General features: G+C 48.8%; 1 protein-coding gene across 2 annotated transcripts in view; it reads left to right on the plus strand.

Annotated features, from left to right (window-relative positions):
• ZNF366 (zinc finger protein 366) overlaps positions 1-20,799 on the plus strand; it is a 64,515-nt gene that overhangs the window by 38,173 nt on the left and 5,543 nt on the right. For both annotated transcript variants that reach the window (XM_069556378.1, XM_069556379.1), the window contains exons 2-4: positions 3,571-4,922; positions 8,350-8,541; positions 19,070-19,244. In XM_069556378.1, the coding sequence (XP_069412479.1) occupies positions 3,585-4,922; positions 8,350-8,541; positions 19,070-19,244 (1,705 nt within the window). In that variant the 5' untranslated portion in view covers positions 3,571-3,584. The remainder of the gene's footprint in view (positions 1-3,570; positions 4,923-8,349; positions 8,542-19,069; positions 19,245-20,799) is intronic.

Below are 20,799 nucleotides of genomic sequence, written 5' to 3' on the forward strand. Positions count from 1 at the left end.
GACTACAGCAATGAAAATGCATGATTATTCTAAGGCCACTCCCTCTCCACCCTCACATTAGTACAAAGGATAGACTGCCACTAACTTCCCAGACATTTCCTTGGGGTGGAAGAGTGAGAGTAATCGCCCACTCCTGGTTCATGCTTCATAGTTTCAATCCAGGGGTCTTTCTAACTGCCGCCTTTCGGACTTTTCAGGCACCTCTTTCCTGACTTAGTTGCAGAATCTTGTCCTCTAGCATTAGTACAGCCAGGATTTAGGGCTTACCCTGAATCTGAGAGTCAATTCAGAGAGCGATATCCTTGGGAACTGAGCCAAACAAAAGCACACGCAAGGTGTATATATTGGGTTCTTCCCACAGTGACTGCCTGAGAATTTATGTGTCCTCATGATCTGATTAGGGACATCCTCCAAAAGTCACCTGCAGTCTATATAAATGTAAGATATAATAAAATTCAACATAAAAGTTTCCATATGGAGACTTTAAGAATAAAAGTAAGGCCCATTCATTTCTTCTCTCATCCCACAGTGGTTTATTGAGCACCTGCCTTGTGCCAGGCATGATGTTGGGGACTGGAAACCAGCAGCACATCCAACAGACCCAGTCTCTGCCCTCACAGTCCAGCAGGAGCTGCAAGAGCTGGTTTGCCAGTGTTGCCCAGCACTGCCCCAGTGTCTGAGACTTTGAGTTTGCCACACAGGTCCTCTGTCTCTGGGAAAGTGACCTCTTATATTAGGCAGGGACAATTCCTCAGCTTCCCACAGACTGGCTAAAATAGCTCATGAGACCACCCCGTCCTCTTTGTCCCAACCCAATCCCAAAACCCTTTTGTAACCAAAGTCATCTGTTATGAATATAAGACTTGAAGATATGTCCATAATAGTGAAGAGCCATAGGGAAGGGATGAGAGTATCCTTACACTAGAAGGTTGATCTCCATACTAAGTAAATAAACTCATCCTGGTCTTTCCCATTGGCTTTTTTGAGTGTGGTTCACAGTGCCTGCTGGGACAAGACCAATTCGAGGCAAATAGGTATAGCCTCGGTTTGAGGAGGCCCAAAATGCCAGTCACTGTTGACCAAGAAAACAGAGCTTGGAAACTCAGCTTGGAAAACAGAGATGAGGTCAGTTGGCTTTAATCCCTGATTACCACCTCAGGCCTCCTTTCCTGTCTATCCTTTCTTACCATGCGAGAGTACAGTATTAAACTGTCCAGTGTTAATAAGCTTTCACAAACACACCCTATTTTAAGTATCCAACAACCCCATGGGGATATGCCAACCCCTATTTCACGGATGAGAAAATCAAACCTCCAAATTAACTTCCTCATTTTCCCACAGCTACTAACAAAAAGCCAGCGCTCAAAGCCAGATCCTCAGGCTTCAAACCAATGCTCTTTGCATTCTCCCATAGCTGTCTACTTTGACGATTTCAGTTCTTTATTTTTGCACATTATTTCAGCACATCCTGGCAGAGAACTGGCTTCTAACCTGCTGTTTTGCTGGGAGCCGCCACAGACTATCAGCCAGAGGAGGGCCTGCAGTTCCCCACCCCCTGTGCTGACCCACGCCTCTCTTGCCTCTTGCATGGGAATACCACATCTTTCAAGGATGCCAGTGGAACTATTTCAGAGATAGAGGAGAATGTGTAGGCTGCAAACTTTTAGGTCTTTCCGAGTCTGTTAATATTTCTGCAGAGGCCATTCAGGGTTTTAAGTTGACTGATAAAAGGCCTCCTGAGGAGACATCTGTTCTCTGCTCTCCCCTTCAACACTCCCCATCTCTGATATGGACTTGGTTTCGGGGTGTAATTCTTTTACCATCTCCCCCCCCCACCCCCGCACCCAGGGCCCTCTTTGTCACCTTAGATTAAAAAGACAGGGGTAATTAATAACTAGCAGCAGTTACAGCTGACTTCTGTCTCAAGAAGGTCAGGAGGAAGAAGATCTAGTTCTCCTTGACCTCTGTAGGGATCGGCAGGGCTCCTTAAGATCTGTATGCAGGAAGAGGCTTCTGCCTTACAAGTCTGGAGAAATGTCCATGGATGAATCTCAATGCTTTTTGAAACCTCTTGAGTTATAATTTTATTCTAGAGAGGGCAGACTACTATTTTAGAGGTGGTGTATATATACGCACAAGTCAGAAACTGGGGGAGGGGGATTCTTGCCATATTAAAATAGGGAGAAAATTAAAATGTGCGTATGTAAAATCTCTGAATTTGCAGACATAATTCTGCGTTCATGTTAAAAATCACATCATCTCTGTTCAATAATGTTTCTTCACTTTAGTAGGTCAGTGGTGACACAATAAAATTGCATTTGCCTCACCAAGGACTACAGAAAATCACTGGTCCTGGAACTTTCACACTGCACTGCTCAGCAAGTGGTCATTCCCAGGGGCCAGAGCCCTGTGTGAATCCAGAACCTATCCCAGCCCTGTCTTCAGTGGCTTGAGGCCAGACCTGACTCCTAACCAGGCTGACTGGTTCTGTAACAGCATCCCATTCAGGGATTCCCATTCATCCTGAATCCCATTCAGGCCCAGAAGATCTAGGTAGAAAGGGACTTTGCTGGAAATGTGAAGTCAGCCATCTGGTTCTTTCCACCTGTACCCAAGCAAGGAGGCTACAAGATTGGCAAGGAGACATGTGTGAGGAAGCACGGCCCCTGGCTGAGATTCTGGCCCCAGAGGCTCTCCCAGACATGCCAGGGAAATCACAGGTACCACAGGAGTCACCAACACCAAAGACCAAGCTCTATGATGACGCCTGTGCGAAGGAAGAGACACAAGTGCAGTCTGAGAGACTCACAATCTTGGGATTTTTTTCCCTGATATTGCTTCACGTGGAAGGGTAGAATGCACAGATTGCCAGAATGACTCTGTTAACACTGAAGTATATGCTTTTCTTAATCACATTGATCTTGTCTGCTCAATATACCCCAGCAACCTTGCTGGGGGTGGATATCCAGATAGTCTGAGATCTGTAAACAGTAAAGTCTCCTCTCCTGTGTGGCCTTCAGTATCCCCATCCCCCAGCAGCAAAGGCCCTTAGACAGGGAGAGGCAATGGAGATCAATTCACTTAGAGAAATGATCCTAAAAGACATTTAAATCGCCATTTGGCGGATGCAATTGCATTTCAAGCTGAAAGAAGGTGTCCTAGTTCTGACTCCTGAACTGAGTATAAGTGGGATTTCAGCACGTTATTTCATCTCTCTGGGCCTTGGTACTCTCATCTTAGATGGGGAAAATGCCCGATGAATTCTCAGGTTTCTTCTCAATCCAGCCCGTTCTCATACCCTGCCCCCACCCCAGCCCCAGCTATGGTTTTGTGACTGTGGATTTTCACTGAAGCCCTAGGGTCCCACTCCAAGAGGCCAGTGCTTTCTACATTAGTAACCAAGTTTGCAAGGGGGAAAAATGATATTTTAAACAGCCTTAGGATAAACGGGGATGGCTATTAAACAAACATTACTCTCTATAAATTGGTACTGACATCTAGCCAAAAATGTTAATGGAAAAAAGGGATTTTTTTTTTTAAAAAAAACAATAAATTTCTTTCTCTTTAAAGGAAAATTGCTAAGGATGCAGAAGGAACTGAAGATGGTCAAAGACGAAGATGTGCATTTCAGTTTGGGTGTGAAGAGGGCACCCTCCTTTCCCCACGGCCTGCAGCCCGTGGTTTCCCGAGGGAAGGCTCCCCCAGGACACCCTTTCCCGGAAGCTCTCCGGGGGCCGTTTTCCCAGTTCCGGTACGAGCCTCCTCCAGGAGAGCTAGACGGATTCCCAGGGGTCTTTGAAGGAGGAGGGTCTCGCAAACGCAAGAGCATGCCCACCAAGATGCCCTATAACCACCCCGCGGAAGAAGGGGCTCTCGCCCTGCACCCCGAGGAGAACAAGAACCCGGGGGCCCCGGACCTCCCCCTGCTCTTCCCGCCGCCGCCGCCACCGCGGCCCAAGTACGACTCGCGGATGATCGACCTGTGTAACGTGGGCTTCCAGTTCTACCGCAGCCTGGAGCACTTGGGTGGCAAGGCCGTCAAGCAGGAGCCCGTGAAGCCCAGCGCCGTGTGGCCTGCGCCCGCGGCCCCTCCGTTCCTGCCCGCGCCCTACCCCTACTACCCCAAGGTGGCCCCTGGCCTCGTGTTCCCCTTCTTCGTGCCCTCGGCCTCACCCTTCCCCTTCAGCCGGCACACCTTCCTGCCCAAGCGGCCACCCGAGCCGCCGCTGCCCCGCAAAGCCGAGCCGCCCGAGAGCGAGGAGACCAAGCAGAAGGCGGAGCGGGTGGACGTGAACGTGCAGATCGACGACAGCTACTATGTGGACGTGGGCGGCGCGCAGAAGCGCTGGCAGTGCCCCACCTGCGAGAAGTCCTACACCTCCAAGTACAACCTGGTGACCCACATCCTGGGCCACAGCGGCATCAAGCCGCACGCGTGCAGCCGCTGCGGGAAGCTCTTCAAGCAGCTGAGCCACCTGCACACCCACATGCTGACGCACCAGGGCACCCGGCCTCACAAGTGCCAGGTGTGCCACAAGGCCTTCACGCAGACCAGCCACCTGAAGCGTCACATGATGCAGCACAGCGAGGTGAAGCCGCACAGCTGCCGCGTGTGCGGCCGCGGCTTCGCCTACCCCAGCGAGCTCAAGGCTCACGAGGCCAAGCACGCCAGCGGGCGGGAAAACATCTGCGTGGAGTGCGGCCTCGACTTCCCTACGCTGGCGCAGCTCAAGAGGCACCTCACCACGCACCGGGGCCCCATCCAGTACAACTGCTCCGAATGCGACAAGACCTTCCAGTACCCCAGCCAGCTGCAGAACCACATGATGAAGCACAAGGACATCCGGCCCTACATCTGCTCCGAGTGTGGCATGGAGTTCGTGCAGCCCCACCACCTCAAGCAGCACTCCCTCACCCACAAGGTACTGAGGGGCTCCCTGCCAGGGGCGGGGCTCCTGGCCAGGGGCGGGGCTGGGCCGGCCGGTCTGTGGAGGAGAGGATCCAGGAGCCCTGCGTGGCTCCCCACCCCTAACACGTGTAGAGCCCTAATGTTCTTCCTCACCTTGAAATGGGAGAGAATGAGGAGCCCAGCCATCAAGCCTTTTCCCATCTAGACTTCTAGAGTCTCAGGTGGGCCGAAAAGGAAATAAGGTGGTTTGGAGAGGAGGGTGAGGAAAGATGAAGGACACATCACAGCGGGTCCTTGTGCTGTTGCTTCTTAGCCTCCCAGATTTCCTAAGATTTCATTTCTGGAAACTTCATCCAGGGCACTAGCATGAGTGTGTCATTAGTCTCAACTACCCAAGACCAGCTTTGCACCTGGGATACACTAGTCAGAGCCTTCTAGAAAATTCTGGAAAGTTCTCTTGGTCTTTTTCTGCTGAATCTGTGGCTACCTTTTGGCTTAGTTTCTCCTTTCAACTGCTTCATTTACAGGAGACTCTGAGGGGAGCAGAGTCTTGGCCTGGGTCCAGCAGGTCCGTGCTTCCCCCACTGAGCTTCTGCCTCTTGGTTGTAGTGCTCTGTGGTTTGCATTATAGGAGGCATGAGTGCATTCTTCTCTTCTGGGTTTGTTTTCTCTTCCTCTGTCTCAGATCTTGAAGGAGAAATATAGGCCCACATGTCTGCCTTCAGCCTAGTTTGCAACCAAAGCCCTAGAGTCACTCAGGATGAACTAAAACAAGTCCCCAGCGTGTCCCTGAAATCTTACCCAGCTAAGCTAACTTAGGTCAGCTTTAAGCTTCCAAGAGGGGACGTTTGCCCCACTGACCTCTACTCTGTCACCCTTGACTTCAAGTGGTTTTCTTGGCAGGAGAGACTTCTAGGGAGCCAGAGTCGCTAAAACATTCTTTCATTCTGAAAGGTCAGTGGAGGACTTTGCCCAGCCAAGATAATATTTCTGCTCTGGCTTTGCGGGTTTCATCTGATCGGTTAAGACCAAACAAGACAAAATGTGTAGCTGCCTTGGCTCTGCACAAACAGCTGCCCTGCAAAACGCTCCTTAGAAACCCCCAGAGAGGAGATGCCTACCTAGTGCAGGAGCCATCAACAAAGAGCCTGAACTGAGAGGCAGTGGCCAGAGGGACTGTGTGCTGATTTCAGGGATTCCTATATGTGTGGAAAAGGAATCAGATACATTGTAGAACGTATAAAACTTATGTAAGATTGTTCCTGTACTTGAATATATGATCTATGTATATCATATATGATATATGATAAAGCAGATCTATATATAGATATCATAGATGACATCATATAGATGATATCCCATTATCATTTCAATCACAACCAAGTATAGAAATCTTGAGAATAGAGATACTGAAGTAAATTTTAAAACTCAGTAAGAAAATAGTTTTTGTTAATAATTTTAAAATCACTGAGTATGCAACACATTTTAAAAATTCATCTTCTTAGGAGAACATTAAAATTTAGATCTCTCCATTAGCATAAATCCTTTCTCATCTGCAGTCACCTAGACTAGACAGTATTCCAGTTAGGAAGAGCCCAGCACTCCATTTGAGTGCTTCATCTAGAAAGGCTGAGGGACCCAACCAAGATTATGCAGTCAGTAAATGGCTAGGCAGGGACCCTAACTCCCACCCTTTAGTGCCAGGGGCTCACCAGAATTGAGGAGTGGTACTTTCTTGTGCAGTTCAGTTCACTCGCTCAGTCGTGTCCGACTCTTTGTGACCCCATGAATTGCAGCATGCCAGGCCTCCCTGTCCATCACCAACTCCCAGAGTTCACTCAAACTCATGTCCAACGAGTCGGTGACGCCATCCAGCCATCTCATCCTTTGTCGCACCTTCTCCTCCTGCCCCCAATCCTTCCCAGCATCAGAGTCTTTTCCAATGAGTCATCTCTTCACATGAGGTGGCCAAAGTATTGGAGTTTCAGCTTTAACATCATTCCTTCCAAAGAACACCCAGGGCTGATCTCCTTTAGAATGGACTGGTTGGATTTCCTTGCAATCCAAGGGACTCTCAAGAGTCTTCTCCAATACCACAGTTCAAAAGCATCAATTCTTCGGCACTCAGCCTTCTTCACAGTCCAACTCTCACATCCATACAAGACCACTGGAAAAATCATAGCCTTGACTAGACGGACCTTTGTTGGCAAAGTAAGGTCTCTGCTTTTGAATATACTATCTAGGTTGGTCATAACTTTTCTTCCAAGGAGTAAGCGTCTTTTGATTTCATGGCTGCAGTCACCATCTGCAGTGATTTTGGAGCCCCCAAAATAAAGTCTGACACTGTTTCCACTGTTTCCGCATCTATTTCCCATGAAGTGATGGGACCAGATGCCATGATCTTCGTTTTCTGAATGTACCATGTATTGAACGTACTTTCTTGTACTATGTCCCAAATGAAAGAAATGGAAATATAGGCAGAGAGAACCTTTCAACAATGCCCCGCCCTAGTCCCTATGAATGAATAACAGGCCATATGGGTTTTATAAGGTACAGTTGTTAGCTAAAGACTTGTCTAAACCTGTAATAACCCTAGTTTTATTACCGTGGATCTCTACATTTTCCTTCCCAAAAGTCATTCTGGGTCAAAATTTCTTCAGCAGCTGTTTAAGGGAAGCTCTGGTTGGCCAGGATTAGGTAATGTTCTACTCACGCCGTGAGTGAGTCCCTAGACATGCTTTCAGTTGAGGGCGTCGACGCTTAAGTATTCAAACACTTCTCCACAAACAGCATGGAAACTAGAAAATCTTCTTTCCTGTTTTCTAATCGAGAAAGCTATCCTCTGCCAAATTTCTCTGTCGGACAGAAGCTGGCTTGGAGGAGCTTCATAGTCAAATCACGCTGAGGCCACCATGGCCTGTGGGAACCCAGGGTACCGTCTTAAGAGGTGATTATCAAGCTGTGATTTTTTTTTGAAGTGTGGATCTGATTGTGTTTGAATTTTCAAGTCCATTAATGAGAACTCAAGAGAACTTTGGTTTTCATACGGGAAATGGTATAAGTTCAGGAGGTTTTGTTTTTCATGATCATGAAAGCTGGGTTAGAAACTCATTTTAGCTAACATTCCGCAGTGCTCTCACCCAAATCCTATTAATCCGTGAGAGCTGTTACTGCAGAATTAACCCCAAGCAGGCAGCAGGAACAACAGAAGCAATAGCTGTCTTTTCCTCTAACCATCTGGCTAGTTGATGAAGATTATGTAATCAACACTTTTAAAGAAAATAGTTATTTGACAAGGCTACAGCCATACTGTTTGGAACTCAACATCTGTCACCAAGTTCTTGGTGGATTTATGTGTCAGAGAGAAAAGCAAAGACTGCTGTCCCGACGGCAGTCTATACCTGCTCACCGTGGTTCTTTTGAATCTTGGCTGCTTCCAGGGCGTGAAGGAGCACAAATGTGGGATCTGCGGGCGGGAGTTCACGCTGCTGGCCAACATGAAGAGACACGTGCTGATCCACACCAACATCCGTGCCTACCAGTGTCACCTCTGCTACAAGAGCTTTGTGCAGAAACAGACCCTCAAGGCACACATGATTGTCCACTCGGACGTGAAGCCCTTCAAATGCAAGGTGAGCGGTGGGCCTGAGGGATGCGGAGACGAAGGGCTCAGCGCGTGTGCGTGGTCAGTGCTGTTCGGCTCTTTGTGACCCTGTGCCCTGTAGCCCGTCAGGCTCCTCTGTCCGTGGAATTTTTCAGGCAAGAATACTGGAGCAGGTTGCCATTTCCTACTCCAGGGTATCTTCCTGACCCAGGGATCACACCTACATCTCCTGAGTCTCCTGCATTGGCAGGCGGATTCTTTACCCCTGAGCCACCTGGCAATCCTAGGAGAGCTCAGAGGGCTCTGCAGATGCGGGGGGAAGTCTCCTCAGAAGGGCCTCTGCGGCTCAGCGTACGTCTGCGGCCAGACCCAGGCCATCTGCTGTGTCTCCACCACAGCTGTGCTCAGCTGTGCCCCAGGAGTTGCCCTGCTTGTCTCCCTGTGGAATCGGTCAGTGTGCAGGGCCTGGAGGCAGACAGTCCCGGGAGAGCTGAGGGTGGAAGGACCATTTGGAGATTGAGGTCTTTACAGGATGAAGGTGATGTGGAGGGCTCCTGTTCTAGAAGGCAGCAACCAGGTGCAGCCCTCTTCCCCTGACAAGCCAGAGACAACACAGAGAAGTCAGAGAAGCTTCCCGCCCTGTCTGCTTCCCTTCCCCCACGCTACCCGCTCCCGGCCTCCTGACACTTGGACTGAGCAGTGTAATTTGAGGGCAGGTCTCCCGGAGGGGTCGAAAGAGATTTAAAGGTTAACCCCTCCCGTGACTTCGGAAATGCTTGCTTGGGCAGGGGAGCAGCTGAAGCGCTTCTGTTTATTCCTGAGTACCGTGGGGCATCTTTGTTACCGTCGCTGTGTTGCATTGGCTTGGTGGGGTTTTATTTCCTGCGCTGAGATGAAGTGTGGGCTGGAGGCTGTCAAGTCTAAGGCACTGGCGGGTGCTGCTCAGAGCGCTCGGGGTGTCCAGGCTGCCCCCTCTCCCCATGCTCTTCCCACTCCTCAGGAGGAGAAATCTCGCTTAGGGTCAGATAGTTTAGCTCAAGGAAGCTACCGACAAGTGACCCCATAGCCATGAAGGGAGGGTTGAGAGGGCAGCAGAGGGAAATCGCCAAGTTCAGATATCATTAGAGCCTTTCTGTTTGAAGCGGCTGTTCCTTCTGTCTGTGCTGCGCGTCTGACAGAGTCCAGTGACATTCTCTGTTGATCCCTGTTTCTGGAGTAGGGTTCCCTGCTTCCAGGGGCTGTTGCTGCCTTCATCCCTCCGTAGTATGTCCTCCCACTTGAAGGAACCCCCTGTGAAGCTGACTTCTTTCCTGTGCTGGCCCCTCCTGGACGGGGTGAGAGGGGTCAGGAGCCAGAGCTTCCCTAGACCTGGTGGGCATTCTCCGGAGGTAGGGGAAGGAGGGGTGTCCCCCCAGCCCTTTTCCTGCCACCCACTTGTGTTTCCCCTGCTCTCCTTCAAGTTCTCAGTGGTTTGAAAGTCAGTTTATGTCCATCTGGAGTGATCTGAGCTGAAGGGGGAGGAAGCTGTATGCAGGACGATGTACATAATTTGCAGGGCCTGGTGCAAAGTGAAGATGGGGGCCCCTAGTTCAGATGTTATTCACAATTTCAAGATGACGAAAGCAGAGCATTACACCAGACCCGGGACCCTTCTGAATTCAGGGCCCTGCGTGATCACACGGGGCACGCACATGAAGCCAGGCCCAGCTGCACGAGCCTATGGATGCCACAGACCAGCTCTTCTGTCTCCCTGTAGACATGCCTTGGGTTTCCTTCCCACCTCACTGAGACTCTTGAACCCTTCATTATTTTTTAGATTAAAAATTTTTTTTCTCTGCTCATGCCATGTAGTATGTGGGGTTTTAGTTCCCTGATCAGGGATGGAACCCCTAGTCCCTGCATTAGAAGTGTGGAGTCTTAACCACTGGACCACCAGGGAACTCCCAAACCCTTCACTTTTCCCAGAGCTGTTCCCACCCTCCTGGGGCTTACTGTCTGCTACAGAAGAGGTGTGCCATGAGGGGCTCATTGCCCCTCTTCATTCCTTGTGTTGAGTTTACTCTTGAGCTTCAAGGACAAGCTTGTATTTGTATCTGCTGGTGGCAGAGCACACGAAGTTGTTGAAATATTGCATGCTTTGCAGTCCCCTAAAAATCCATGTTCATCCAGCCCAACCCCCTCCCGCTTTACCAATTCAGGGCCAGCTGTAGCGGTTAAACCAGGTAGCAAACGTCTCTGACATGGAGGGATATGATAAAGCAGAGCCAATTCAGGAAAAGGGCTTGCAGGCTATGTGTGATTTGGGGGCACAGAGGCAGTTCTGTTTCTGTGCCTCAAGGGTGCAGAGGATCTTGGACCAAGAGTCCCTGAGAATTCAGAGGGTTCTCCCTGGTACCAGGGCACAGAAGACTGGACTCAATGGGGCCAGTGATGCAGTGAGCCAGGCCTCCACTCACCCTGATAGTAGAGCGCTACACATGCTTCACAGGGTACCAGCTGGTCAACTGCAGAAACCCAATCGGACCTCTCCTTGACGGTGGATAAGGCTCCAGACATCTACATGATAAAATCCCATAAGAGAGGGGCTTGAAGTGTGAAGTGCCAGCTCCTATATGAGACAGTAGAACTTTCCAGTGGGAGGTGGGCTTGGCCATCTGCAAAGGTCACTTCTTCCTGGTGAGCAGGTCCTCCAAGGAGATCACAGGAGGTTGGAGGCTGCCTGGAAGGGAGCGTCAGTCATTCAAGCAGAAAGGCCTGGATGTCAGTGTATGTTTGTCCAACTTCGGTGGCCCTTCTCTGTTCTTAGACATTTCTGATGCAAGATCAGGTGTCAGTCGCCTCATCTAGAGCACGCATCTCCCGACAAGGGCAGACGCACTGCCAGCCTCTCCCTCTCTCTGTCCGTGCCTCCCTGCCAAGCGCTTGGTGTCTTCAAACCTTCACTGTTTTTCATTTCAAAGGAATTTCAGAGCATGTCAGAATGTACAGATTATGTAATGAGGGCATGTCTGTGTGTTTATAAACTGGTTCCAGACATCACTATGGGATAGGCCATCTCCAGATGGTGTCCTGTGACTTTGCTTCTTATTCATGTCATGCTGGATTCTTGGAAAGCTGGTCCTGGGTGGGGTTTGTTCAGGTCTGGGAGTTGGGAGAGGAACAGAGAGCCATTTGCTCATTGCCATGCAAGTCACACCCCTCAGAGAGGAGCGGCTGGCTGGCTGCATGGTGATGCTGGAGAACAGGCCTGGACAACTAAACCTGACCTTTATCATGGGGAAGGGTATTTCCCTTTATGTGGCTGACATGGCTGGAAGAAAAGAGGCAGACCTTGCCCCAGCCATACTCCAAGAGTTGGCTCTTACCTGTTGTTGCTCAGTCGCTCAGTCATGTCTGACTCTGCGACCCCATAGACTGTAGCCCACCAGGCTCCTCTGTCCATGGGATTTCCCAGGCGAGAATGCTGGAGTGGGTTGCCATGCTCTCCTCCAGGGGATCTTCCCGACCCAGGGATCGAACCTATATCTCCTGCTTTGGAAGGAGGATTCTTTACCACTGAGCCACCTGGGAAAGCCCTGACTCCATCTCCTTTACCCCAAAACTTGCAAAAAAAAGGTGCAGGGAAGAGTCTTTAAGTAACAGATTCTTATTTCCTGGGATTCTTACCAATAAAAATCCTTCCTAACATCAATCCCTCCTACTGTGGTCACATGAACTGATTCTCCCTGGCTCTGGCTCAGTGGAAACAGCTGTCCACAGCAAGCAGAAACATTCGTTTAGTGCAGGATTAAGCATTAACAATAGGATGGAAAATTGGAGGAGAGGAAAGGTTTCCATTTAGTTTCTTTTTTTTTCTTCTTATGAAAAGTTACTGCCCTTCTGGGTTCTTTTGCTGTTGGCTCAACTTCTGGACTCCTTGCTTCTTGGAGCCAGCTGGAGCTTCTCCAGAGACCTGCGCCTGTAGACTTAAGCCATGTTTCAGAAATATGCTTCCCAGATTCTGCGTAAGCACGAAGGGCTTGATTTGGATGCTGTCCTTATAGCGGCCACGCTCCATAATAGCAAAGAACCAGCTGCCGTCTTTGGGAAACCTGTCCAGGAAAAGCAGTCATCCAGAATTTCCGGGACAAATTCTCCTTTGAGATGGGTGAAGCCGGGAGCTGCCTATGTTATGAATCACCAGGTCATCTGCAGCCTGCCTGAAGCAGAGGGCTGAAGGCTGAGGGAAGAACTGATAGAAAAGGATGAGGTCTCCCTGAGAAGCGTCCCTACTGCCTCTGCCAACTTGTCTCCATCTCCCCCTCAAGCTCTCAGATGCTCCAACCCAGTGGGGATTTGCAGGCACCTGGTGATTGGGATCAGGGTTCTCAGGCTGGCATTGAGGGAGTTAAGGCAGTGACCAGATAGCAGCCTTTTGGCAGCAAAGCCCTCCTCAGCAGAAGGAAGGATATAGCTGTATGAACTGCCTGCTTAACAATGCCTCGCATATCCCCAGGGGCCCGCCTGCAAATAGATTTCATCTTGCTTTCTCTTGTACTTTTCAAAGCTTCCTGTTTTCTCACGGTCCTTTTGGACAGTTTACAGTCTCTCTCTCCCTCCCTCCCTCTCTCTCCCTTTGAGGAAAGGAACACCCTTCTTATTAAAAGAGAGAGAGAGAGAAGGATTTAAGGGAAGGGCAGCTTAACGGAGGCCATTCTCCGGGGCTGCAGGCTGCGGCTCTTTGACCTTTCCTCTCAGAGCAGGGAAACAGGCTTCCTGGAGCATCGCAGTCTCAGCTGTGTGCCTCTGCGTGTCTGGTGGGCCTCTGGCGACCAGCCCAGTAGCTGCCCGCTGCCATCGCCCTGCCGCTGTGCGCAGTGGCTTCTCTGGGACTCCGGCTGTCAGCACTGTCACTGGGACTCGAAGGAAGTTGCCTGGACCAAGGAGCGACTGGGCGCCAGGAGGCGGAGTTAGGAGCTTCTATGCAAAGAGGGAACAGGGCACCTGCCCGCTGTTGAAAGGGCTGAGGGAGGGTCAGAGAGCCAGGTGATAGGCTCCCCAGAGCCTGCAATCTAGGGTGAATCTTCTCTCTCCATCCACATTTTCCCAGGGCTGCGTGAGCCACACCGGCTTCCATTTCTGTGATGCCTCAAGTAACTGGCAGGTGTTTACTCGAAGGATTCTTCGCTTGTTCTTCCTTAGCGTGCCTTCCGCATAATTTGGTTTAAAAAGGCAGCACCCTCATCCTCAAAGAACTTACCCATTTCTGGAATGTGACATGTGCGTGATAGTGGCAGTAATGACCTATTTATCGAGCACTTACAGCTTGCTCAGCCCTTTACCTGGACCAGAAACTCGCATGGGAAACTGTGATTACCGTGGGCATTTTACAGAAGAAGAAATGAAGCAAGTTCTGTATTGCTCTGGGGTTTCACCATTGTCTCTCTGCTCTGCCATCTCAAAGTCTAATGATCCATGCAACCCATTTTTAAAGGACAGTTCAAGACATTTGTCCAACTGTCAATTACACTTTGATATCCACTTCCCTTTTTAAAAGTAGGTTTAAAGGTGGGTATAGGTGGAAAAGCTGATATTTAATGTCAGAGGCACACTAATACTGCTCATTAGAGCAACGGAGAGTTAAGGAGGGCTGGACTGGTCGAGATGACCACCTGCGAGATGAAATATGACTCCTCATCACTCCAGCAGCTTCTGCATCAACACCTATCCTGGCTTTAATTTCCACAGACCTTAGCAGGAGGCGATTCAGCAAGTGTTGACTTGGGCAGGCTCTGCACCTCATGTCTCGTGATTTAAGGGGGCTGCGTAGATGACTCCTTTCCCAGGAGAAGCTAGAGTTTTGATGCTCCCCCACAGCCCTTCTCCCTTTCCACCCAGCTCCTCTCCTCCACTACAGTGATTCTGCTTAGAGCTCACACCAAACCCCACCTGAAGGCACCATCTTTAATTGCCCCTATCCTTTTTCTCTGGCCTCTCTTCGCTAATGGTGACTGAAAGGCCTCTCCAACTTTCACAGAGAAAATCTCCATACATTTGTGTGTTGTCATGTGAGGACGATCCTCTAAGAAGGATGACAAGGCCAGGTGTTCTGGATAAGAACCCAAGGGCTCTGTGGAAGGGCCAGAGGCTGAGAGGAAGAAGCTGAGTACCTACCACTGAGATGTGAATGGTGTGCGGGTACTTCAGGTCCTGAGTTAATTGCTTCTATCTTTCTGCCACTGAGGATTTTGGTTTGCAAACTAGTGTGAATAGCTCTAGTGGGAAAGAGTTGGTGATGGCTGCTTTGTGGAACTTTTGCATGAGGAAGTCATATTTTCCCTGACTTGGTTGTTTATTTCCTAACCATACACTTAGACATTCATTAAATGTTATTATATATGTAGCCTTGTGCTGAATACTGGTGTTGGCCACACAGAGAAGAAGGTGGCTACATTTCTGAATACTACCTGGGACACTTTTAGTGTCCTCAGAATTTTCAGGGCTAACACATTATTTCTTATCCCTGGGAAAGCTCTCCATTGGCTACCAATGGGCTGTCATAAACCATAAAAAATGGTATATTAAAAATATAAAAATTTTATAAACCATGGTGTATAAAAATTAAGTTTTATCAACAACAACAAAATTAGTCTCCTTTACTAATCACACATAAGAATGTATACCTGATCACTCACGTCCCACAGTGGATCTTCTTCCCTGAGGCTATAAACCTTGACTTCAGAAGACAGTCAGTTCAGTTCAGTCACTCAGTCATGTTCAACTCTTTGTAACCCCCGTGAACTGCAGCACGCCAGGCCTCTCTGTCCATCACCAACTCGTGGAGTTTACCCAAACTCATGTCCATTGAGTTGGTGATGCCATCCAACCATCTTATCTTCTGTCGTCCCCTTCTCCTCCTGCCCTCAATCTTTCCCAGAATCAGGGTCTTTTCAAATGACTCAGCTGTTCACAAAGTATTGGAGTTTCAGCTTCAACATCAGTCCTTCCAGTGAACACCAAGGACTGATCTTTAGGATAGACTGGTTGGATCTCCTTGCAATCCAAGGGACTCTCAAGAGTCTTCTCCAATACCACAGTTCAAAAGCATCAATTCTTCAGCGCTCAGCTTTCTTCACAGTCCAACTCTCACATCCATACATGACCACTGGAAAAATCATAGCCTTGACTAGACGGACCTTTGTTGACAAAGTAATGTCTCTGCTTTTGAATATGCTATCTAGGTTGGTCATAACTTTCCTTCCAAGGAGTAAGCATCTTTTAATTTCATGGCTGCAGTCACCATCTGCAGTGATTTTGGAGCCCCCCCAAAATAAAGTCTGACACTGTTCCCACTGTTTCTCCATCTATTTCCCATGAAGTGATGGGACTGGATGCCATGATCTTAGTTTTCTGAATGCTGAGGTTTAAGCCAACATTTTCACTCTCCTCTTTCACTTTCTTCAAGAGGCTCTTTAGTTCTTCTTCACTTTCTGCCATAAGGGTGGTGTCATCTGCATATCTGAGGTTACTGATGTTTCTCCCGGCAATCTTGATTCCAGCTTGTGCTTCATCCATCCCAGCATTTCTCATGATGTACTCTGCATAGAAGTTAAATAAGCAGGGTGACAATATACAGCCTTGACGTCCTCCTTTTCCTATTTGGAACCAGTCTGTTGTTCCATGTCCAGTTCTAACTGTTGCTTCCTGACCTGCATATAGGTTTCTCAAGAGGCAGGTCAGGTGGTCTGGTATTCCCATCTCTTTCAGAATTTTCCATGGTTTATTGTGATCCACACAGTCAAAGGCTTTGGCATAGTCAATAAAGCAGAAATAGATGTTTTTCTGGAACTCTCTTGCTTTTTTGATGATCGGAGACAATATGAATGAAACATCCTATTGTCCCCATGTACCACTAAAATGACCCAGAAAGTTCAGAACTGAATGAATTGATCTAGAAAAACATGAGAATAGAAAATATGCCCTCAGCTATGATGATCATAAAAGGTTGCTTGTCCAAAACTGAGGAAGAATCTGGAAAATCCCTGGCGGTAGCCCTCATGCTGTGCGCACACCTGTGTGTGTTGGGTGGAGGTGGGCTCTCACATGAGGGGCAAAGGGGCCGTGGCCGCAGGCAGGTGAATTGCCAGAGTCACAGCAGCTGCAGTGGCAATAAGCTGTGGGTCACCATCACAATAGTAGTGGCTCCCTTGTCTGTAGTGTTAAGGTGGGTGAAATGTCTGAAGATAATGAAGAGACCGTTCTTGTGCCACAACAGAAACAAAAGGCACTCCACACATTCTTCAAGGTTAGGTTCAAATTTTGTCTCCTTTATAAAACCTTTTCAGACCGTTCCGGCTTCTGATACCTCAGCTAAAAGTGGAATATCAGCGTCCATGAAGCCATTGAAGGAAGAAGGCACCCATTTATCCCTTCAGTTCTCTTTCTCTGTCTTGCGTATAACACCACCAGACCCGCCCTGGCTTGGACAAGTGCAGTAGCTTAACTGATCTTCCAGACCCTAGCCCCTCTCCTGTGCTTCTTTTGTGCTCATCTCCCCATGACTCTTGCTCTCTTCAGATCTGCCTAATGCGCCTCACCCCTTCGCTCACTCAGCAGAGGCTTACTAAGGACCTACCACGTGTCAAGCCTGGTGCTAGGTAGGGATTATAACAAAAAGGCAGGCAAAGCCTTTCGAGATGCCTCTGTCTCATGAAGGGCTGTTCAGCTCAGCAACTTCAACAGCAGCATTGTTCCAAATAGTCAGGAACTATCCCGTGAACCAAATGAGAGACATCTTTTCTAAAATGACCCATGACTGGAAATACCTAGTGTAGAATCTGTAGATACATTTTTCTTCTTAGCCAGGGCAGAGAAGTGAATAAGCTTATAAAGAGAACTCTATCAGAACTTTCACATGTGAGCAAAATTGAGCCACAGGCTGATATATCTTTATGAACTGTCTCTGTTGAGGATAAAAAGAAAGAAAGTATGCATACTTTTCCTTAAATTAGACCCACTCTCTCAGCATCTCCCCTCTTGGGTCACCTTTTCCAGACGAATGTGGTGAGGATGCTGGCGTGGGGCACCAGCATGCTGCATTCATTCTTGCTAGTAAGGAAGTGAAAAGGGGAAAAGCACTTAAAACCCCCAAATGTGAATCATTTAAAAATATAGAACCAGCCATTCATTGCCCATGCATAGATTATCTGTGAAAAACCAGCAGTCCCAGGATGGCTTCCTCTTACTGCCCAGCATTCTGTTAGTCTGAGTGCCCAAGGTCACAGCTGATGGCCAGCTCGGCTCTCACTGCCACGGCCACCTGAAGACAATATGGTCTGCATTAATAAAGTTCCACCCAGAGTCTCCTCACTGGCGCCAGCACCATATCTCAGTGAGAAAGGAAAACTGGCGCCTGCTTCAGCGGACACCGCACTCCACGCCCTCTCTGCAGGCCCCGCTCACTCTGTTTCTCTACCCTCTGATGTGGGCCTCGCAGGGTGGGAAGGGAGGAGGGAAGGAGAGTGTTCCTCCCATGAACCTGGAGTCCCAGCACAGACACAGAGTCCTTCTTGGCATTCCTCACAGCACAGCCAAGCAAGGGCTGAGCTTCCAAACCCCACTCTGGTGAAGCCTGGGGACAAGAGAAGCAAGGAGAGCACGCACAACAGCCGCTTCTGTCTCCCACCCTCAGCATCTGCACGTCCTGCCTTCAAACAGGCAGTTCTGCTGTTCCCATGGGAGCTAGGGAACCAGTGGTGTGGTCCATCATGTGTTTGCAGTTTGATGGAAATAGGAATGAGAAGAAAAGAAGTGACTAAAATAGGTTCGCTTTTGTATACCTAGGATGATATTTTCAGTACTTCAAATCTCTACCCAGAGAAAGGACACAGTCCCTCCTTTATACACTGTTCCTTTTAACTTGCTACAGTTAGCAAATTAAAAAAATTAGAGAAGCATTGTTGATACAGTCTAACGGAAGAGGAGTTGTGTTGGGGGAAACTGTGATACATGGTGACTGATGATATGGTCACTGTCCAAGGACCTGAGTTCATTATCCTACCTCCAGCACCCATAAGCTGTGTGTGCCTTGGCCAACCTTTCATCTTAACCCCTCAGTTTGTCCATCCAAATAGTCCGTGGCAGACTTGGGATAGCACTTTCCATATTGTAAATACTCCATAAATACTAACCAAGTCATCATATCCTTATCATTACAATGAAGCATACTTTGAGCAATTGCTTTTCAGTGAAGATTTTCTCCTTTTCGAAAGGCTGTGTTCAAAAGAAGCTTCAAAAGAAGCTTCCTAGCTTTGCAGTTTTTACCTTGAGTTTAAAAATCCCTGTACAACAGGAATAAAATCTCATGAATCCATCCCTCCCTGCTCCACCTCTGAGCCTGGGCTCAAGGCAGCCACTCCCTGACTTTCTTGGGGACACTTTATTTGGAGGCAGTTTAAAAATGCCAAGATTCAAACAAAGTAGCAGCTCGCCCATCCTCACCCAGGCCTGAGTGTGGTCAACTGGGCAAGGGTCCCACCCGCGAGTAAGCTGTGTTCTCCTCGTCACTGTCTCGACAGCTCTGCGGGAAGGAGTTCAACCGGATGCACAACCTCATGGGCCACATGCATCTGCACTCTGACAGCAAACCCTTCAAGTGCCTCTACTGCCCCAGCAAGTTCACCCTGAAGGGGAACCTGACACGCCACATGAAAGTGAAGCACGGGGTCCTGGAGCGGGGCCTCCATTCTCAAGGTAACCGCCCTTCCAGGAACCCCACGGGGGCCGGGCCCAGCGAGCAATGAAACGGGAGCTGAGCTTGTCTTTAGGGAGCTCTACTCTGGGGGGTTATTCCTACATTCAAAAAAGGGAGCATCGTCTTCAAGACCACATCAGAGTAGCAGGAGCAAGCTGGCAACATAACTATAGCAAACACAGAGTGAGTATTTGGAGGTTGTGAGCGAAAGTGACGGAGGTTAGAGCATCATAACGGTGTGGGTTGGCACCGCTCTGCAGGCTGTGTCCCGGGCCCTGCAGCAAGAGCTCTGTCTCTCTGAATATTTATAGTAACTCCAGGCTGGAGGAACTTCTGTTATCCCCATATTACAGATGGGGAAGGTGAGGTTCTGAAATCTTACCTGACTCAGCTGAAAAGTGGCTGACTGAGAATTTGGACGCAGACCTTTCTGACTCTAAAGCCATACTGTATCCTCTTTATCGCACTGCTGTTAAGGGGCAGGCCTGCAAGTTCTGCTGATGGCTGAAGTGTGTCTAGTCTAGGTCTAGGTCTAGCAGGATGGCAGGCTAGGTCTCATCCACCTGCTCACAATCAGAAACTCACGAGGACAGTTTTCCTGCTTGGAAGGGCTGGTTGGCCACAGGCTGAGCAGGGGCTTCTGTCTCCCCCACTGAGTCTTAACTGAACTGATGGAAAGTTCCTGCCTCCTGTTATCTTCTCAGTCCCTTTCTTTGCAGGAAAGAGTTAATTTCCAGAAGTACTGAATTCAGTAGGTTGTCCTTCAGTAAACGGGCTGTAAATGCTCTCTGTCCAGTGTGGTATGCTCCATGCCCTGGCAGATGCAAGGGGAACTGAATCGCCTTCGTTCGCCCTCTGGGAGGTCTGTGTGCGGAGAGAAGACACACATGTATGTAACTTGCAGTAGCATGTTAGCTGGGCTGATGATCCAAGCACAGGGCAGTGCACTTAGATGTTATTGCTTGTCCCCAATATCCCACAAAGTAGACTGTGTTATTCTCATTTTATGTAAGAGGAGACCATGGCCAGGAGGTCTTATAGAAACTGCTCAAGGTCAAACAGCAAGTTGAACGCAGAATTGAGATTCTAACTCGGGAATTTCTGGCTCAAGCCAGTGCTTACTGCACTGGGTAAAAACATGGGTGGTTTGTTCATATTTGCTGCTTCTCCCCACTCTTTACAAAAGATGTGGTCAGCTAGGCACCCATATTCATAAGTCGAATGCACGCATGCACACGCAGCATGAAGCAAAATGATTGTAGCTTTCAGATTTCTGAGACGCCCACTGAGTTTATGATGACTCCTGGGTGACAGGAAATTGATCATCCTAAAACAAGGCCTGGAGTTTGTATAAAAGCCCTGAAAAAATGCTCGTTAAAAACAAAAGCATTTTTTTCCCTTGAGGATGTTCTTTTCCTGAATTATTCTTTGCATCCAGCTATTCTGGATTTTTCCAGAATTAGGTGAAGTTTGCTCAGCCACCACAGCTGGAGACATAGAAGGCAATGAGGAGACAGTGCTCCATCTGACAATCTAACTCGGTCACCAGAACTT

The sequence above is a fragment of the Ovis canadensis genome, chromosome 16 (assembly GCF_042477335.2).
Source record: "Ovis canadensis isolate MfBH-ARS-UI-01 breed Bighorn chromosome 16, ARS-UI_OviCan_v2, whole genome shotgun sequence".
NCBI classification, from domain to species: Eukaryota; Metazoa; Chordata; class Mammalia; order Artiodactyla; family Bovidae; genus Ovis; species Ovis canadensis.